Source organism: Gouania willdenowi, chromosome 10 (assembly GCF_900634775.1).
Source record: "Gouania willdenowi chromosome 10, fGouWil2.1, whole genome shotgun sequence".
Taxonomy (NCBI): Eukaryota; Metazoa; Chordata; class Actinopteri; order Blenniiformes; family Gobiesocidae; genus Gouania; species Gouania willdenowi.
In genome coordinates, this window is record NC_041053.1 from 27,077,390 (window position 1) to 27,097,394 (window position 20,005).

Consider the following 20,005-nt stretch of genomic DNA (forward strand, 5'->3'; position numbering starts at 1 on the left):
TACCAATTGATTGTATACTATACAGTACCAACGCTTTTTTCATGAATTTTCAGACTGCCATATATTTTTGATTGTTAATAGAGACTTAATGTAGGCATTTTTCGCAATAAAAGACAATCTTTTAATTAGCTTTTTTCTTACAGGCTGGCAAATGGTGTAAATGGGTTTGATGATGAGGATGGAGTGGGTGACAAAGAGGAGAAAGAAGATAACAGGGCTACACATTTGGACACTTTCAGCTCAAACTTTGAGACAACCGTAGAGGAAGCTGACACAGAGGTGGAGGAAGATGAGGAAGAAGAGGATAAGGAAGTCCAGAAAGAAGATGGGAGAGGAATCCAGGACAGTTTCAGCTCGGCTTTCGAGCAGATTGTTGAGCAGGTTGAAGTTCAGGAGGAGGAGGAAGGAGAGAGAGAACAGGAGGAGGGAGAAAAGCAAAGGGTGGACAACAAAGATGGGTTCAGCTCCACGTTTGAGCGCATTGTGGAGTCTGCCTTGCTGCGAGGTGGGACCTGTTACAGCAGCTTGGACTCCCTTGATGTGCTGTCACTCACTGATGAGACGGACAGCTGCGTCAGCTTTGAAGCACCTTTAACACCCCTCATCCAACAGAGGGCGCTGCTACAAGGTCCCGAACCTTTGGAACTGGAGTTGGCAACTGTTCAGGAGCAAGAAGGGGCTGAGGCTGGACCTGATGCCCTGGGTGGGGATCTGATATCAGGTCGGTACGGTGGGGTGGAAGACACGGCTGGAGTTGGAGGGAGCCCGTTAAGAACGACCATTCCAGGAAGCAGGTCAGAGTTTGTGTTGAGCCAACCTGGAAGCTGGGCTATTCCAAATGGATACCATACAGATTTCCATGGAGCCATTGAGGGTTGTGGAGCCATGATCAACTCTGTCAGGTGAGGGAGATGCATGTACGTGGTAGAGCTCGACAATATATCGAGATTCAAGATATATTGAGTTTTCCATTTTGGTGATATAGAAAATTACAATATTGCCTATATCAATATACTGTATATATATTTTTATAGCTTATTTAGTTTTAAAATACTTGTTTTAGGAGTTGCTGCTTTCAGTACTTCTCAGAACAGCATGAAAAACATGGTTTGATGGATTGTTGAGTAGGGGTGGGAACCTCTGGGTACCATACGATACGCGATACACAGCTCACAATAACGATTATCTCACGATATGACGATACTGCGATTATTGATATATTGGTCAGAAATCAGTCTACGATAATCTATGACATAACAAGAAAAAAAAAAAATTAAGTGGAAAAAATACATTTTTTTATTTTATATCTGAAAGACAATAAATTGAAAAAGTGTCCTATGAACAGTGACACTATTTTAGTGCAACATTTCTGTAAATAAGTGTCAACATACTAATGTAAACGAATAAGTATCTTCAATAGTGCTTTCTGTAAACAAAAAATAGGGTATTTCTTACCAGTGACACCATTATAGTGCAATATTCCATTAAACAATATTTTGGTTCCTTCAACAAACAGTGACAACATTTCTGTGAAGATGTACCTGCACATTTTAGTGAAAAGCAGAAAAGGTTTTGGAAAAAAATTAATTAATTAATTAAAAAAAAAAAAAATTCGATACTTGGCGGGAACATATCGATAATCGATCGTGCGGAAAAATACCGCGATATATCGCCGTATCGAGATATCGTCACTCTCATGTTGTCCTAATTCAGACCTTCCCCTAAACAAAAGTCACTCACACATGCTGTCCCTTATAGGAGAAAAAGCCAAAAGCGGCACGTTTTGTGCAACCGTTTGTTAATAAATGTGCGTCAGCAAATTTAACCCAGAATTGTCTTTCTGGTCAGACTTCATTTGAAATAAAATTATTGAGATTTATATCGTATATCGCTATTTTGAGAAAAATAGTATGTGGTTACATTTCTTCACTTTGATGTTTGGCTTTGGTAAAGTGGCATTTTGGAAGTTTTGCTGCAACTTCGCTTTATTTATTTTGTCTTTTTATATTTTGATTGAAACTATGTCACCTGATACAGAAATCTCCAAACCTTAAACTTTTAATAGGTATGAGTATGAAGGAATCTCATGCAACAATGTGGCTCTGTTTTCTTTTTTATACATACTACTGCTATAGATGGCTGAATGCTTAGTGAGTGTGCCCAGTTAACGTCTGTTAAAGTTTTAGGCCAGTGTGTCTAACTTGTTGAGACCTTGTCCTTACCAGCAGAGGGCACAAGCCATGAGCCTAAAGTTAGTTTTTAGTAGACCACTTAAGAACTTAGGCATATGGTGTAGGTGTAGGGGGTGAAGCAGCTTTAAAGTAGATCTTTTTCAAGTGAATGAAACTACAATAGAGGGCAAAGTAAAACACAAGGTTCGGACAGTAATAGGGTTATGTTCCTTAGCTTTAAAGCGCTCTTAGCTTAACATTGACACGATCGACTTACACCGCATGAGACAAACAAATGGGGCTTCACTGAAAGATTCAAAGACACACAATAGCAGAGCTTCTACATTTCTGTTTAAAGGCCAGTGAGCTTCATGAAGCAAGACGGTTGCATTGAAAATGAGAGAAGTTTCCAGCTGAGAGCTAACTGAATCCAGCCTCATGCAGACCTTTGCTCCCGTTTGCTTCATAATATTTAAAGATCAAGACTACTCCCAAAGAGGATTACTGCTTAGTTTAATTTTTTTCATAGGAATGAAATTTTCAAGGACCTCATTTATGTCCTGGTACATGTTGATCCCCAGAATAGTGAAGTGTTCTATAGAATTGCCCCAAACTCAGAAGTATTCTTGGTATCACTTGATCTTTGAGTGCCGTTTGATTTATGTGACATTAATGGGATAAAAGAACTCATCAGTCACATGCTCATCCACACTTCCATTTGCACAGGCCCAAGGGACTGCAGCAACACAGTGCCAGCTGATGTAACGTTCTGATGTTTAATTACCTTAAAAGAACCCAAGATATTTCAGGAAGTCAGAGCAGAGCCACTGAAAAGGGGAAGGCTATAAAAGGAACCATATGGGGATACTCGTGTAACCTGAACTGCAACTTTACATTGATCCGTCTGTCTGTCTGTGTGGCGTGCTAGATGTGGTATACTTGCACAGTCCCTACAGATACAAAGGCAGAATGGGTAGGAGTTTGGACCTCTGGTACCATGTGTTCAGTTAACTTCAAAAATCCATCTGGTTTCAAAGCTCAGTACGAGCTTTGAGATGATTGGACTATTTGAATATGGATATGAAGTCTTTGTCCCCTCCCCATTCTTGCTCCCTCCCTCTCAGTCTACAGATGTTGTCCTTTAAGCACGGTCCTGCTTCCTGACCACCAGCGCCCGCCTGAATGAGCTATTGTTTATGTCATGACATCATCGTTCTCAGCTTTCCTGTGCCCAGCAGGGTCTTGAAGTGAATGTGAGCATGTATGTGTGCAGAGAGGTGATTATTGCTCTGTGTTAGCCAGCTTGCCAGACATTCGAGCACTCAATTTTGGAGTGGATACATCTGCTAGTCAGCCTTAAAGGGGACGTTTGAATTAAAAAGAACTTTGTAAACCCTTCATTTATTATTGAAATCCAAGTTTGCACAAACACACACACACACACACTGCTTACCAGTTTTAAACAAACGGTCCGTGATGCTATGATGTGTTGTTTTGCTCAACTATAAAGACTTGTACCAAGAGAAGTGTCCAAATTTCATGATCTAAAATAACTTGGCATTCTTGAAATTAAACATTGTTTTTTTTTGTTGATTTTGTTACAAACCACCATTAATCCATTGGTGACTGTAGCAATAAAAAAAAACCCTCTAATTTACAATAATTCAGATTTCAGGAATACTTAATAGCCTATTCAATTTCTACTTGATTTCTTTTTCGTATTAGTTTCTTTGTAAATTTTGAAAGCGCAGTGTTTGTAATGTGTTTGCTAATACCTCCCATTCATTCTGTCACACAGCTTATTTGTTTTCTCCTTCACCTCAGGCATCTCTTCAGTTCTGTACTTTGTTTATCTCATGTCAACACACACACTTTCTTCCTTCTTTGAATCACCTTGTCATTCATTTCCTTTACACTGCTATCCTGCTCCTGTTTCTTATCTTAAATTCCTTTTTTTTTTTTTTTCTTCCATCCTTCCCTCTAGCCAGTGGCTAACCTCAGAAAAAAAAACTTTTAATTCACATTTTGGCACCTCGTGCATCATGGCTGACTCGTTCACAACAGGAAAAAGCAGCAGTTAGATTAATTACAGTACAGTGAGCCAATCATCTTTGGGATGCATGTGGTCGTATTTCTCTTCCATTACAATATTTTCTCGGACAAACTAAATCTGTGATTGTATAAAACTAATTTAACTTTTCTGAACATTCCACTCTGAGGGCAGCAGTACTCACTGTGGGTCAACATACAGTATGTGTCTCAGGATGGGGCAGAAAGCAGTTATGGAGTCCTAAAAGTAGACTCGCACATCTTTTAAGTTTCAAACCAGCGATTTTAAACACATCTTAAAATTCAAGCTCCAGCGCTTTGACAACGTCTCGAGGAGTGAGGAATACACCTAATCTTACTTCAGTCCAACTCTCAGTGTAGATCCTCTTCCTGCTTTTACTAATTATTCTGACAAGTAAGGATGAAGGAAGTGAGAGGGAACCTTGGCCACAGGGATATAGAAACAATTGGCGAGTACTGAAGAGTTCCAAAGCACGGTCAAACACTAGAGGTGGTGCTTGTCTCTAAGCCAGCAGACCTTTGCTGGCAACTTCTCAGGTATTTTGTTCTGCCTGAAATGAGTCAGTCAAAAACGACACTTGCTTTGTTTATTGGTCAATGAGTCTGGTATTTTACATGGGTAGTGTGCTCGTGCTGTGTTGGTGAGGTTGAAGGCAAGCTTAATCTTAATCCATCATGGATGTGGAACTACCATCAAACACACCCTCTGTCTGGCTGGCAGCTTACTATTGAGCTCCTGTCTCTGCCCAGAAGAGCCACCACCACACTGTTTATGTGTGACTGAAAACTGTCACATAAACAAGCAAACAAGTGAAAAACTCATCACACATACTCATTTTGAGATGTCATGATTAGCGAGGCTATTGGTACACGTGTGTCATATCTCTGGCTATTTGTGTGTATGTGTGGAATGGATGTGCTGTGACTGTTTGTTCATTCATCCAGTGCTCAAACCACACAAATCCAAGCACAAGCAGAGCAGATAAAAGGCAAACGCAGTTGTCTCCGTATCAGAGAAGCTGCTCTGCTGTGTAGACTAATCTCTTTCATACACACTGTTGAAAGCAGCAGCGCACGCACACACATCCAGTGCCATGAAAAGACATGCAGACCAGCATGCTCGCATGCATAAACAAAAATGTGTTTCATTTTTCTTCCATCCCCCAGCACGATCAGTGGCTTTATACTTTTCATTTTCCTCTCTTATTCCTTTGCCTTCACACACACACACACACACACACACGCAGAGGGACATGCAAACACAAACACATCCATCAGTGAAGGAATAAAACCCTCAGAGTGGCTCCATAGCAGTGCTACAGATTATCCTCTGCTGGCTCTCACACAAACGGATACATAACACACATGAACTCGTACATAAAGGGATACATGCTTTTTGCAAAACAAGCAGTGATGCATACCGTTTCCCTCCATCTCACACACACACACACACACACCACAGTTACTGAATCCTTTCAACACTGACAAATCTATCCCAGTCTATTTATAGCTCAACTTTGTTTTATGACACATCCCACAGTCTTTACTGCTGCAGTGACTGTCATGGCTGAATGAGGTCCTTTTTTTTTTTTTTTTTCCCACCACAGTCTTCTCTCCTGTCAGGCGTCTTGTCATCATGTGCTATGTTGATAGATGTCTACCAAGATGTCTCAGCATCTTAACCACACATACTGAAAAAGCTCATCGTTTGCGGTTGTTCTTGCATGTGCTCTGCATGGGTGCGTTTGTGTGTTTTGTCTAAAGAGATTCAATGAATAGACAAACCACTCACTCAACAACAGTAGGCACAACATTATTCACAGTTATTCATATTTAATGATTTTACTCGTGTGCTAAAATAGTCTTGCTGAAGTGTTTACTTTAATCTCACCCCTTGTATTCTATCAATGTAACTAATATGTTTCTAGTTAATTACAGTGATTAAAATACATCATGCTGTTTTTTTTTTTTTATTTTTATCCAAATCACTGCATACCACAGTTTGTGTAAATGCTTATTTTCAAACATCATACTCCAATATCGCACACTGGGTTGAAAGAGTGCTATTTTCCAATATAGCTCTAGTTAAACTGGGGTATGTTCTTTTACTCAATGCAAATTAAGTTTTAAAGTCTACAGTAACTAAATTGGCTGTGATTTAAAAAAAAAAAGCCAAAACACCAAAATGAACAGATTTTTATGAGCATTTTAACCGCTAATGTATTAAGCCTACTTTATTCTACAGTGGGACAGACCAATAAAACCAAAGGGTGATGTCATTAAATGGTAATAACTTTGGATTGCCCCCCTTATGGAAAGCACAAGCAAGGTTTCATATTGAGTGAGCTTTTAGGCAGATTATGCAATATTTACAAATTAAATAGATTTTCAGTCTTAAAACTAAATGTGTTAAAAGCCTCAGAATATTTCACTGCATTTATATTTTCACAAGCCTTTAATGCTGCAGTTTGTATGGTTTTTCTGAGTCTGCGTAGCTGCTCGTCTTGTTTAAAGTGTAACAACAGAACAGTTCTCAGAATATGGTCACTGGTGATTGTCAATGCCTGATTATTTTCAGATTGAATCAGGACATAGCATATGCTTCAACTTTCATCATCATTCCATCCCACATTATATTGTACTTTAGACCCGGCAGCTGCATTTTGGTCCTTTGCTTTTTCCAATGTTCTTCTTTTTACTGAACCACTTTAGAAAGAGGAACAATAGAAATATTGGAACAGGACATTTATAGGTTCTCGATGTCATGCAGATGTGCATCATAAAATACTGTTCCTGGTTTATTATAGGCTACGCTCTGACCGCAGTTGTTTACGGAAGTAAATATGGAGGCATCTCTGTGTGTGGGACTGTTTCTGTATAATTGACACAATGTCGGTCAAGTCCCTCCCCCTCCCCCCTCCCCGCCGCTCCTCCTGAGAAGCAGAATTGTGACATTTGTTGCATTTTGATGATACAAAAATTCAATGAATGTGACCCCTTTAGAGAGCAGTTGCATTGAAAAATATTTGATACGTAAAGTGGCTTGGGTCAGATTTGAAGGAATCAGATTTGTGCTGTTCAATGTGCCTAATCAATCAGTTACAGGTCGCATATGGGCGAAAAAAATAATTCAGATTTGGGCCACATGTGCCTGCAGTCTGAAGGTAGCCTATGATTGGGTATGAAGTGGTGGGGGTCTCTTTTACAGTCTTAAAAGATGCAAGATGCAACATAAAATCTGATGTTTTCAGTCAGTGACTTCACTTAAATTATTTGACCCCATTCTGTTATTGTCATGTTAGGAATTAAACTAAGTTACACTTTTTTTAGGGCAAAAAGAAGCAAGGTGGCCTTATGTGAAATATAGTCCTGGACAATATATTGCGATTAAGATATATTGTTGATTTCTGTTTAGGAGATATAGAATATTAAAATATTGCCTATATGTTTTTATTTTATAGCTTATTTTGTAATAAAGCTCTCATTTTAGGAGTCGCTTCTTTTGCCACTTCTCAGAACAGCATGAAAAGCACAGTGAGATTATTGAATGCATCCAAACCCAGACCAACCTCTAAACAAGCCTGACTACAGAACTCACTCACACGTGCTGTCTCTTATAGGAGAAAAGCCAAAAGTGATACAAATTGTGCAGCTGTTTGTCAGTAAATGTTCATGTGTCGTTTTGCATCAGCAAATTTAATTCAGAAATTCTCTTTCTGGTTAGAAGTTATCGAGTTAAATCTTTACACTGGCTCCCAGTAAGGCTCAGAATAGACTTTAAAGTTCTGCTACTGGTGTATAGATGTGTGAATGGGTTTGGTCCAGAATACATAAGTGAGATGTTAGTCAGGTCTGAACCCAGCACGTCTCTCAGATCTATAGACACAGGTCAGATAGTGGAGCCCAGAGTTCACAGTAAACATGGTGAAGCTGCTCTTAGTTGTTATGCTGCAAAGAAGTGGAACAAACTGCTGCAGAGCTGAAGTCAACATCCAATGTGAACATTTTTAAATCAAAGTTAAAGACACTCATTTTCATACGCAGAGTTTGCGGGGGGCAGGGAGGGCATTGCCCCCCTGGCAAGAATCTCAAACTCCGCCTATGCTCTTTTTCCTGTACCGCGTAGGATTGAGAGATAGATTTTCAATCATGTTGTTGCTGATTTAAAAAATAAATACATTTGAAAAATCTACTGATTTGAATGTTCTTATTCATTTTTAAGCTGTTTCTGTTGAATTTTTATTAATTTTTTTATCATGTAAAGCACATTGCATTGTCTTGGATATGAAATGTGCTATAAAAATATATTTACCTTGCCTTAAAGGTCACATGTCAGTCACAGCAGAGAGCTTCCTGCAGGTGTGGCTTCTCCAGCTCAGTGCTGCGTCAAATGCGTCATCAAATTGGAGCGAAGTGTCCGGGCTCGCCCTGCAGTAAGAAAGGAGCAAATCACCCTCTAACTAACGACGAAAAAAACACTTAGGGCATGTGTATGAAGCCCAAATAGCACTTTATGATGTTTAAAGTACAGAAAAGTTGATTTTGCGTAATACGGGCCCTCTAAATATATCGATTTATATCGTAGTTCACCATTTTGATAAAAAATATCTTGATATAGTTTTTGGCCATATCGCCCAGCTCTAGTGAAATACCATCTTAAACAGATAGTGCTTGGGAACCGTATTTTCTCATTAGTGTATGTTTCTGTTCCACATAGAGTTGTGCAAATAATCCGTGTATCATTCGTTTTTCATTATGTAACAAAAACATGAAAAACGAAAAAAAAAAAACACTATTTGATATTTGTTTCCAAAATGAAAAAATGGGAAAATGCCTTGTTTTTCAAATTCAAGCTCTTTTGCTTCGGTACGGAAAACGAAAAACTGAAAACGAACACCTTTATTCGTTTTCTCCATTACCGATTGGCGAAAGTACGCGACCCGGAAGTGTACTCTCATCCGACACTAACGGCTATGCTAACGGCAGTTCGGCATGACAAGATCGATGCTTCCAACTGTGCATCCGAAACGTGTCCTTTTTGCTTTAGCTGGTGTTGGGCACAGAACCTCCTCACGGACATGTCGGAGGATTTAGAGACTCGTAAGTGTTGCAGAGCTAACGATATCTCGGAATGTGTAACGCTTCACTTCCGGGTCGCGTACTTTGGCAAATCGGTAATGGAGAAAACGAATAAAGGTGTTCGTTTTATTTCGTTTTCTGTACCAAAGCAAAAGAGCTTGAATTTGAAAAACAAGGCGTTTTCCGTTTTTTCATTTTGGTTTTGGAAACAAATATCAAATAATGACTTTGTTTTTGTTATATAATGAAAAACGAACGATGCACAGATTGCAAGTAAACAAGCACATGCATAAGTTGATGCTGGGAAAGTGAACTTCAAGTAGGTCGTCCCGCTGGTAGTGGACTGGGCTGCTGGCCCCGCTGCTTGAACGCAGAGGAAGTGCGTTTGGCCTGCACACACTGATCCATTGTGAGTGGGAGAAACTCGGAAAGGGTGGGACCGAGGATGCCCCGCCCCCTACATCCTCCGCCCCCTGAGGACAGATCCGACTAGGAACTTCAAGGAAAACGATCAGAACACTAACCCAGCCCCGCTGACAGCATGCTGACGTAAAGCTACGCTCTTATTGATCCTCTGGAACCGTCAGGGAGGCTCTGTGGATCATTGCTGAAGTCATCTTATCGGTGCACGGTTAGTGAAGAGGACCGACCGGGCCGATGCGGATTATTGTAGACGATGAGGCGCTCTGAGCTTCAAAGCCCGACATGTGGAAAGAGGAATACGAGGTTCATTTCGACTTTCTGCTGCAGCTCCTGTAAGTTTATTAGCTCTGAGTTTAGAACCGACCTCCAAACGAGTGGACACGTTCACTTTATGCTGCGTGGCACAATGGATACACTAGTCTATACGGTTTACTCCCACTGCAAGGCTTTACATTACTTTGCCTCATGGAAAATTGATTATGGTGCCCGCATTATAAAGCCACGAAAATGTGACAACGTGTGCTATTAAATCAGGGGTCACCAACACGGTGCCCGCGGGCTCCAGGTAGCCCGCATTGACCATGTGAGGGTCCCTCAGGAGCTCTCGTCACCATTGAGCTCCATCTAAAATCTGATTTACTTTCCAGGATTCAAACTCACAAAGATGAACACATGATGTATGCTTTTAGTACTTAGTAAAGTGAAATACTGCTGATAAAGTTTTAGTATTAATAAATTAACCATCTTTACACGTTTATTTCCACTGAAACATTGTGACAAATGTTGTTAAATATTGCAGTAGTATGTTATATATGATAGATATTTTTTAAAACGCAAGGTGGATTTTATATCAAATTTTAGGAAAATTCAACAATTGCATAAATTCGGAGAAATAAAATGTTTCAAGTTGAAACCTCAACATTTCCCATTTTTGATATGTTAAGGTTTCAATTATTCAGACAACTGTTTTTCATCAAATTTACTTTGATCTCCTGGCATGTTTTGACTGTTAACTGCCAGTCTTCCTCAGAGGCATCTGATGATCGCTTTGAAGTGTTTTTCTGACTGGTAGCCCTTCGGACTGTGCAGTACCTATGAAGTTGGTAACCCTTGTATTAAATGATCTGGAGTGTCTGCTATAGTTATTGTAGTAACATTGCTTTATCACAAAATCCTACTGCTTTATTGATTATTTACGTTGCTTTGATTCGTTAAATTCGGTCAGCCAGTTACATTGTTTCTTTTATTAATAAGGGTAGTTCTTTTAGTACCTTATGGTTGAATTAATGAGTAAATTATAATTTTGTTTTTTGATATTGTTTTTAAATTGTTATTCTTTACCATACACAAGTGATCTAAACTTTCACTTTCTCATTTATACATTTTAGTTCAAATAAAATGCAGTATAAAAATATCTGAGCTGGCTACTTCGTGTTTGTGACGCAGTATAACAAACGTGATCAAAAACTAATTCTGGAGAAATGATTTCTCTGGGGTCGCCAGAAATTTGTGATTTTAAAAAAGGTTGGGAACCAATGAATAAGAGTTTTTAGTGTAGTTTTTTTTACACAGTTGATGTTTTATTTTGTAACTACCCTAAAAAGGATCGTATTTGCTGCCTGCCATTTTTACAACATTAACTAAAAATGTCTTTTCTACCTCCACTTTGTTTAAAAAATGTTTTGAAATGGATACATTATGAGTAGCTGCCCTTGACTTGTAACTGTTGCTGGATGCTGTAGATTTTCCTCCCTAAAGTATTTACTGACCAAACTATTACAGCAGATACTTCAACAATGTGGTGAGTTAGAGTTCATAGAAGGCCAACGAGAAGCAGAGGAGAACAGTTTGGACGAAGACGTGAGCTTCTCTCACATTAAGTGCTTCAATGTGCAACGCGTGCACTGCTGTTGTTACTCATGTTATTTAATCAAACAACAGGTTTTTGTGCAAATATTATATTTTCGAGCTGAAATTATTGAACTATTTTGAAAGAATAAACTGGAAGCAAATTATCATTCAGTTAGTCACTAGTCACAACACTGCAAAGCATGCTGGGAAGACTGCATTTTACATAATACAATATGATGTTCATTTTAATCAATCAGCCAAAAAATATTATTGATTCCTATCCAAGAATAATGTATTACATGTAGTGTATTCAGGTGTTGGAAGAAAATTATAATGCCATGGATACAATTTCAAAAATGCAATATGTAATTAGACTAATTAAATTGCAATATCGTTTAATTCGGATTTTAGTACATTTTGCCAGGGTGTTTTCTCGTCTCAAATGTGTGCACACGTGGATTCATACTAAAACAAATCTTGTAATCTTTTAGTTTATCCAGAATTGACAATTCAGGCCACCAGAAAAAAATATTTAGTTTAGTTCTTTACAGATGTTTATTTTTCCATCATTGTGTTTTTAGTGTCTCCCCATCCTCCACCCCTCAGAAAAACAAGCCTGTAAATTGACGTGATTCTGTTTTGGTTGACAATCAATTAATTGCATTTGCGACATTATCGCATCATTAAAAAAGGCTGCAAATTTTTTCTTTTTTTCCTTGTCCTGTCTTGTGCTGTCCTGTTAAATTTGCTTTATTGTTGTAATCTATGCTTTAAAATTTACATTTTATATTTAAAGTTTAAATAAAGCTGAAATTTTTTATTGTGAAAAAGGTTGATTTATTGCTTGTGTTCATTGATAAATACATGACGAGGCCCTTAAAAAAGTAATTGCGTATGAAATCGCAATCGCAATATTGAGATTATTTTCCAAAATTGTTCAGCCCGACAATCAATGGAAGCTAAAAGTGTGGCCCAGACTCAGTTCACAGAATGAATGTAAATGAGTCTTTAAGTTTTCTTGGATGTGGAGAAGTGGTTTTGTTACTTGCTTTGATACTGAAACAGAAATTATATTCAAAGCTTCACGAAATGACCCAGCTGTCACTCAGGCATGTCTAAACTCAATCGCTCTTTGTGTAGAAATGACTGAGTCCTAAACTTTAGTTGTGTTGCTACTTGGCACCGTACCAAAATGATACAAAGGAAACTCCTATATTGCACATCTCTGTTTATCCCCTGATGGTTGATTACAGTAATGCTGATGATCAGACAATGCATACTCCTGACTCTTTCTTCATAACCACACTTGCCCCTCCCTGTGGGCACACCTTGTTGTGGTTTAGATACAGGCCATACAGAGCTAAGGATTTTAGCATCTGAGTCACTGACATGTCTCATCATGCTGCACAGCCACTTTGCAGACTGAGCGGCTGTCGGTCACAGCGACTACAAAAAACATGGCCTGGATTTTTAGAATTTGGCCTCTTTGGACGTTTGAATGTGCAGGTGTATTGAACAGGCTGCTATTGTTGAGGATTGAGCTAGTCGCGCATCATTTTACCCGTGGCAGTAATTCATGAGGTCCTCCTGGATTTATAGAAATAAGTTGTTCAGATTCAGTTTCTGCTGCGTTCGCAGGCAAGACGTAGCTTAATATGGTGTAGAGCTGGGCGATATATCGAGATTCAAGACACATCATTTTCCATTTTGGAGATAAATAATATTACAGTATCGCCTTTACGCCTACACACATGCCAGAAATACACAAAAGAACACAAAAGAAAAACACAAACTCCAAAAACACACAAAAATACTACAAAAATAAACAATTCGACATAAAAAATACACAGAATGACTCCAAAATGTGATGAGTTTTCTGTTTTGGTGATAAAACAAATTGTAATATTGCCTATAACAATATACTTTTATCATATATCTTGTTTTGTATTAAAATACTCATTTTAGGAGTCGCTGCTTTCACTACTTTCCAGAACAGCATGAAAAGCACAGTTAGATGGAATACTGAGTGTCCCCTAACCCAGACCTTCTTCTAAACAAGCCACACTACAGAACTCACTCACACATGCTGTCCTTTTATAGGAGAAAAAGCCCAAAGTGGCACATTTTGTGTCAATATTTGTTAATAAATGTGCCTGTGGGGCATTTTGCATCAGCAAATTTAACCCTAAATTGTCTTTCTGGTTAGACTTTATTTGTATTAAAATTATTGAGATTTATATTGTATTAATTTCCATTTTGAGAGAATATCGAGATATGGGCTATATTGCCCAGCCCTATTATGGTGTCCCCTTGTGTACATGTGTAATAGTTTATTCCCTGAAATAAAGTTACTTGTTTTATCCACAAATGTCATGCATTTGCTTAGAACCAGTTGATTGTTGTTGATCATCTCCTGGTCCACTCTGCTAGATGTGTCCACAGGACGTACAGGAAACATTTTAATGAAATCATGCTCAAGCTGCATCAGATGGCTCTTTATCCACTTAAAACAGCTGCAGTTCTCCTCCCCACTCTGTCCCCAAGGCCGAGGCCAGGCACCCTGCACAGGACTGTATCTGCAATCTCATTCTTGGCAGTAATGCTTGACTATGATAAGACGCAGTTTGCATGCTCCACCTTGTTACAGTACATACAGAGTGTATGTGCCTGGTGTGGCCCTCAAATATGTGGTGTTTGGAGCGTTAGTTGGTTGAATGTGCCAAGGTAAAATTGTTCCAGCAAAACCAGGGCCAGATGAAGATTTAATGAGATTAATGAATCAGCCAAGACGGAGCAGTATAACTTGGCCTGGAACAGGAGAATCAGAGCATCTAATGGAGGTCAGCTGCTTCAGTGTAGCGCTTTGTCAGCTGGACTGCATGTTAAATCCACGGACTGACGTTTCCTAATGGGAACTAGATGTTTTGTTCTTTTAATTTCTTTATCAGCCAATTATAGGCGACTGTTGTCCATGACTCTTCCTCCGTCATGTGACACTTAGCTTCCGCTGTATCCATGGTAATGCACTAATGCTTTACAACAGCAGCGCTCATTGTATTACATTTATGCGGGTAATGACATTGGCCTGATCGGATTATGCAAAATGTTTGAATCATCTGGAAAAAAAAAAAAAAAGGAAATGTTGGCCATGCTGCAGAGGCTTGGACAGGAAATGAATGATGGAGGGAATAAGTGCTCTTCCCCTGTGTCATGTCTTTGCTGACAAATGCAAAGAGGCATTGTTTACAACATCAGCAAAAGTAACTATGAAAACACTGACCATCGTGAGACGAGTAAATTTGCTGTACTGATGATGTAATGTTGTAATGGCGTGGTCACTCCACAGAAAGGAGTAATTTCAACAATAATGTTTAATGTGTCCTAGTTTGCACTTACAGGTATAAATTACATATAAAGTATATAAGAGACAGACAATATCCCAGAGTTATGTGACCTTAAACTTGAATTCACCTACATTTCCCTGATATTATGAACAATTGTTATTTAATTTGGTAGAATCATTAGAGGTAATTTGCAGGATTTAGAAAAAATAGAGGTTTTTTTCATCAATTTCAGATTAAAAAATGACAGCCATCATGTGATGTAAGTGTGGGAAATTTGTATCTGTATATGTATCTAGAGGGGCTGGGATATCTACAACTGAATTATTTTGTATTTTAACAATGATGCATGTTTTTTTTTCTGGCATTTTTACTGTCTCCTGGGGGCCACATTTGATGCTCTAAAGGGCCTGATTTGGCCCCCGGGCCATGAGTTTGACACATGTACTCTATACCCACTCCTCATATATTCTCTGCGTTAAAGTGGGACACCAAGTCTGTGAAACTGGGCCACTGTCATAACAAGTCATGAGGACCGCATTTGACTCATGTTTGTGTATGTGAACACATTTATGTAACGAGTCCCATCCTCAGCATCTTTACTTTCTTTGGTCTAGTTTTCAAATGTGTAGGCGAGTAACTGGAGCCATGCGTTGCCTTCATTAATTCGAGCACCTGTGTGTGTGTGTTTGTGCGTGGATGCGTGTGCTCTTCTCCCTAGTGATGCCAACCTCACAGATGTGTTGTCTGACTCAGAGGTGTGCGATTTGGGTAGTCTGGAGCGCGGGAGCACCGACACTCTGGCCAACGGCTGCCGAGCCGACTGTGAAGCCGCCAAGAGGCTGGCCAAGCGCCTCTATCACCTGGAGGGCTTCAAACGCTGTGATGTGGCCAGACACCTGGGCAAAAAGTGAGCACACACACACACGTAGACGCACAGACTACCGGTAATTGTTCACCAAAAATGTGAAAAATGTGTTTGTTTATAGATGTTACTTTGTTGTGGTGAATATGTGGTTCAATTCTCCATGACCTATTTTCCCCTTACGTTTAACCACGTTTTACTCTTATTACATTATAGCAGTGGTTGTCAAACTTTTGCTGTTGTGCCCCTCTCCCCCACTCCCTCCCTTTAAAGAATAAAAACATTTTAACCTCCCATCACAACACAATTTGAAACTTTGTAACTTCATGAAAAATTAAAAAATTGTGACTATTTGTCAAAAGGCATAAAATCTAAAGTGTTAAATCACATTTTAGACAATAATAATAAAGTATTAATAATTGGGGGGGGGGGGGGGGGGGGATTCTTATCTCCGAAACACTACTGTTGGCCCTGCTCCTCCTATAAAAACTCTGCAATCTGTGGTGACTAGAGGTTTAGTGAGTATTGAGTTGAGTTAGCATAGATTGTTCTTTGGAGATTCTATAGCAGGGGTGTCACTCATTTAGTTCAGGGGTCATATACGGAACATTTTGACCTTAAGTGGGCCACAGATTTTAGGTGAGAATAAGAATAAGAAGTTCATTAATGTGCCCTGGTTTGCATTTTCATGTGTAAATCGTATATAAATGCAGGAATTTCACTTCAATTTCCCTGATTTTGGGAATTTGGGGAAATTTTGGGGGACAATTTGAGGAAAATTTGCCAGATTTGGAAAAATGTTCTTTTAACAATTTGAGACTAAAAATGACTGCCGTCATGTGATATAAGAAGTGGAAAAATGAGCTCTGCAAACATTGTGGATTTTAATTGAATTTCTGTATTTGTTTCATGTTTTTTTCCCTATCATTTTTACTTTCTTGAGTGGGCCAAATTTGATGCTCTAAAATGCCAGATTTGGCCCCCAGGCCTTGCGTCTGACACGTGTGTTCTATAGTATAGATTGGGTGTGTCTTAAATGCTCCCGGGGCCCCGCCTATAATCAATGTAAAATTTCCAGCCTAGACAGGGATGTCCAGAAGTTCTTCTCTCTTTCTGGCCCCATTCTACTCTTAAAGCTGCAGTTTGTAGAATCCTCTCTCCGCTCCGTTTTGAAACCGAAACTGAACGGTATGTTTTCTGAACATGGGTGGGGCGGACCCTGCACAGTTACAGGGATCCATGAGGACATAAAGCGATCCGTTCCTCCTCAGTATGTTTGTGGCTTTAAACTGCTGCTTCTCCACCTCGTTCTGCCTTTTTCCTCTTGATTTGCTACTGTTGTGTTTAATGCTGTTATAAAGACTTTTGCTGGGATGTCCATCGTTACACTTTTACTTACTACCGAGGGTACCTGAATGCCCCTCGACTTCAGTCAAGCAGCCAATAGTAACGCCAAAAACAGCTCCTGGAGCACACGTGTTTGTAGAAAGATCTCTGATTGGCTGAAGTCCAGCGTCACGCTCCTGGATTTATAAATGTCATTTTACAGTGCCAGGGGAAGGGGAATAGCTTCACTGCCCACTCAGAACACTTTGATTACAATATGCTCAAAGATTTAAAGCTTTAAACATGTTCATAAATTATTCCCTACCCCTTTAGCACTGAACGAATATCTGTAGTATTATCTGAATATCTGTAAAATTCAGGTTTTTCTATTAGCTCAATTCTTTGTCATTGTTATCATGGATACCAGATTTCAACTTGTAAATGCATCATGCAAACAAAAACTAGTTGAGAAAATACATCATGCTAAGAAAAGTGCTACAAAATAAACAGAAGAAACGCCACAATTACACTAATATAATGCATCAAAAGCCACCATATAGCATCAGTTTTGCAAACCCCCCCCCCAGCAGACCCGCGTCATCGGCACTCAGCGGCGGCACCTCGCCACGAGTTTCTGCCTTTTCTGGACATCTCACTCTTTATTGTGTTGATACTGTGTTTCTGCAGTAATGACTTCAGCCAGTTGGTGGCATCAGAGTACCTGAGCTTCTTTGATTTCTCTGGCCTGTCTTTGGATCGAGCCCTAAGGTAATGCAAACTCAACACTCTTATGAAAATCCTGTGTGTGTGTGTGTGTTCGTGTGCGTATGTGTGTTCTTCACATTTCCGCCTTCAAAGTGCATCAGCCTTGTGTTAATCAAGCTGTCGCGTTAAATGCGGTTTGTCAGTGTAGCTGACAGCTGCAGAGAAGAGCATAGCTTCTTACCTGACATTTTGCTGCTCAAGATGCTGACGACTGTACCAAATTTTCTGCTCAGGTTCCTCATGTGTGCATCACAGACAGGCTCATGTTTAATTAATAGTAATTTTGCTAAATGCTACGTAGAACATGAAGTGTGTCGTGATCATTTGCAATCGGGCCTCCTTTTTTTTTACTTCCATCTGAGTTCAGCCCCAGTGACAGGCTTTATTATTTCATATTTAATTATGCAGCAGTGTAAGTAAAAACATCATTGTTTTACTTATTTTAAGTGTTATTATTTCAACTTTTATTATTATAATCAAAAAATTGGCTGTGGGAAGAGAGACTCAGAATGATGAATTTTGCAGAAATGGATGATGACGCATCTGAATATTATAGCTGTGATCCTTCATTACAAACCCTTAAGGGGTACATGTAGTGGAAATGTATATAACCTAAAATGTGTTCAATGTTTTTGCCATTAAACAAAATATGTGCACATTTCCAGAAAAAACACACATTTTAAGTACTTTTTAGAATGATTTTATACCTTTTAAATACAAACCATGGGAAACAGCCATGTTTGTTGATTCTGGTGCAGTGTTTACATTGACTCGTAGCCGATATCTTTAATTTTACTCTTCATTTAGGTGTCTGTAGTGCTTTTCTCCAAATTTTCTTCAGCATCATGTTATTTATTACTAAGGACAACACAAGGATGTACGTTGGAGCTACTTTGAACGTGTCTGAAGCTGTTATTGTGAGAATTTTGCTGTGCATCGGAGCAGCCACAGCCGGCAGTCAGCTGAGAGATTGCACTGCAGGACACAAGTGATTAGAATAGAAAGTGGGAACGAGTCTGGGAGGACATTAATTCCATTTAGAGGCTGAAAAGCCACAAGATAATCACCTGTTGCAGAGCCGCTGGCAGCGCTACATGCAGCAGCCCGATAAACAGGTTTTTTCTCCTCATTGCTGCTCTACAAGGACTTTTTAAAGACAATAACCTGACTAAACCTCCAGTATATACTGTATTGTATAGTATTGTTTGCCTTTGCATGTGTTAAACAGGGGGCTTCAGTGGTTTTTAGTAGTAGTGACTGAGTCAAATGCTTGATTAAGATGTTTGCATCTTGTAGGAACTTCTTAAAGGCCTTTCCTCTGATGGGAGAGACTCAAGAGAGAGAGCGAGTCCTCGTCCACTTCTCCAAACGCTTCTGTCAGTGCAACCCACAGACGCCCTCCTCTGAAGGTACTGAAATCAGCTCGGTGTCAGAAATGTCTCCTGTTCAACCATCTAACTATTATGATTGATAAATCGTGCCATAGTTGACATTAGGGATGTAACGATTCACTCAACTCCCGATACGATTCGAGTCATGATACTGGGTTCACGATACGATTCTCTCACGATTTATTTTACAAAATCGGACTGTAGACAAATGCTGATTTTAAAAAACATTCCTTTATTTTTTGGGGGGGAAAAACTAGAAAATACTGTACTATTTTCCTTTTATTTTTTATTGTCAAAAGAATCCTTTGATAAACTATTCAAAACAATACAATTTAACTAAAAATAAATCTTGAATGAAATAAATAAAGGAATAATACAAATGAAGAAGCCTATTAATTTAAATTCTGGTTCTATAGTAAACAATGCAAAACTGCATAATAGTTTTTTTTCTTTTTAAAAGTGCAACTAAAAATGTTTTTTGTGCCTTAACAATTGGACTGCAACAGTCATTGCACTGTATTTATATCAGATATTTGTTTGTACCAGCAGAGGGCGCTGGTAACCCAGTGGTTGGTTGGCATGCAGATATTCTTGCAGTGAAGAAGAGATGATATGCGCTAGCAGACGGAGCTAATAGAAAAACGTGACTTTTACAGATATTCATGTAATATTACAGACATTCTTTCAATGCTAAAAGGGTAAGGAATCCTTTATGAACATGTT

The 20,005-nt window shown here is 39.1% G+C and overlaps 1 protein-coding gene across 1 annotated transcript in view; it reads left to right on the forward strand.

Moving 5' to 3' along the window:
- The window catches only part of psd2 (pleckstrin and Sec7 domain containing 2), a 38,170-nt gene that overhangs the window by 10,238 nt on the left and 7,927 nt on the right, over window positions 1-20,005 (forward strand). The window contains exons 3-6 of the mRNA XM_028459399.1: window positions 144-902; window positions 15,657-15,845; window positions 17,814-17,894; window positions 19,188-19,300. Of these exons, the coding sequence (XP_028315200.1) occupies window positions 144-902; window positions 15,657-15,845; window positions 17,814-17,894; window positions 19,188-19,300 (1,142 nt within the window). The remainder of the gene's footprint in view (window positions 1-143; window positions 903-15,656; window positions 15,846-17,813; window positions 17,895-19,187; window positions 19,301-20,005) is intronic.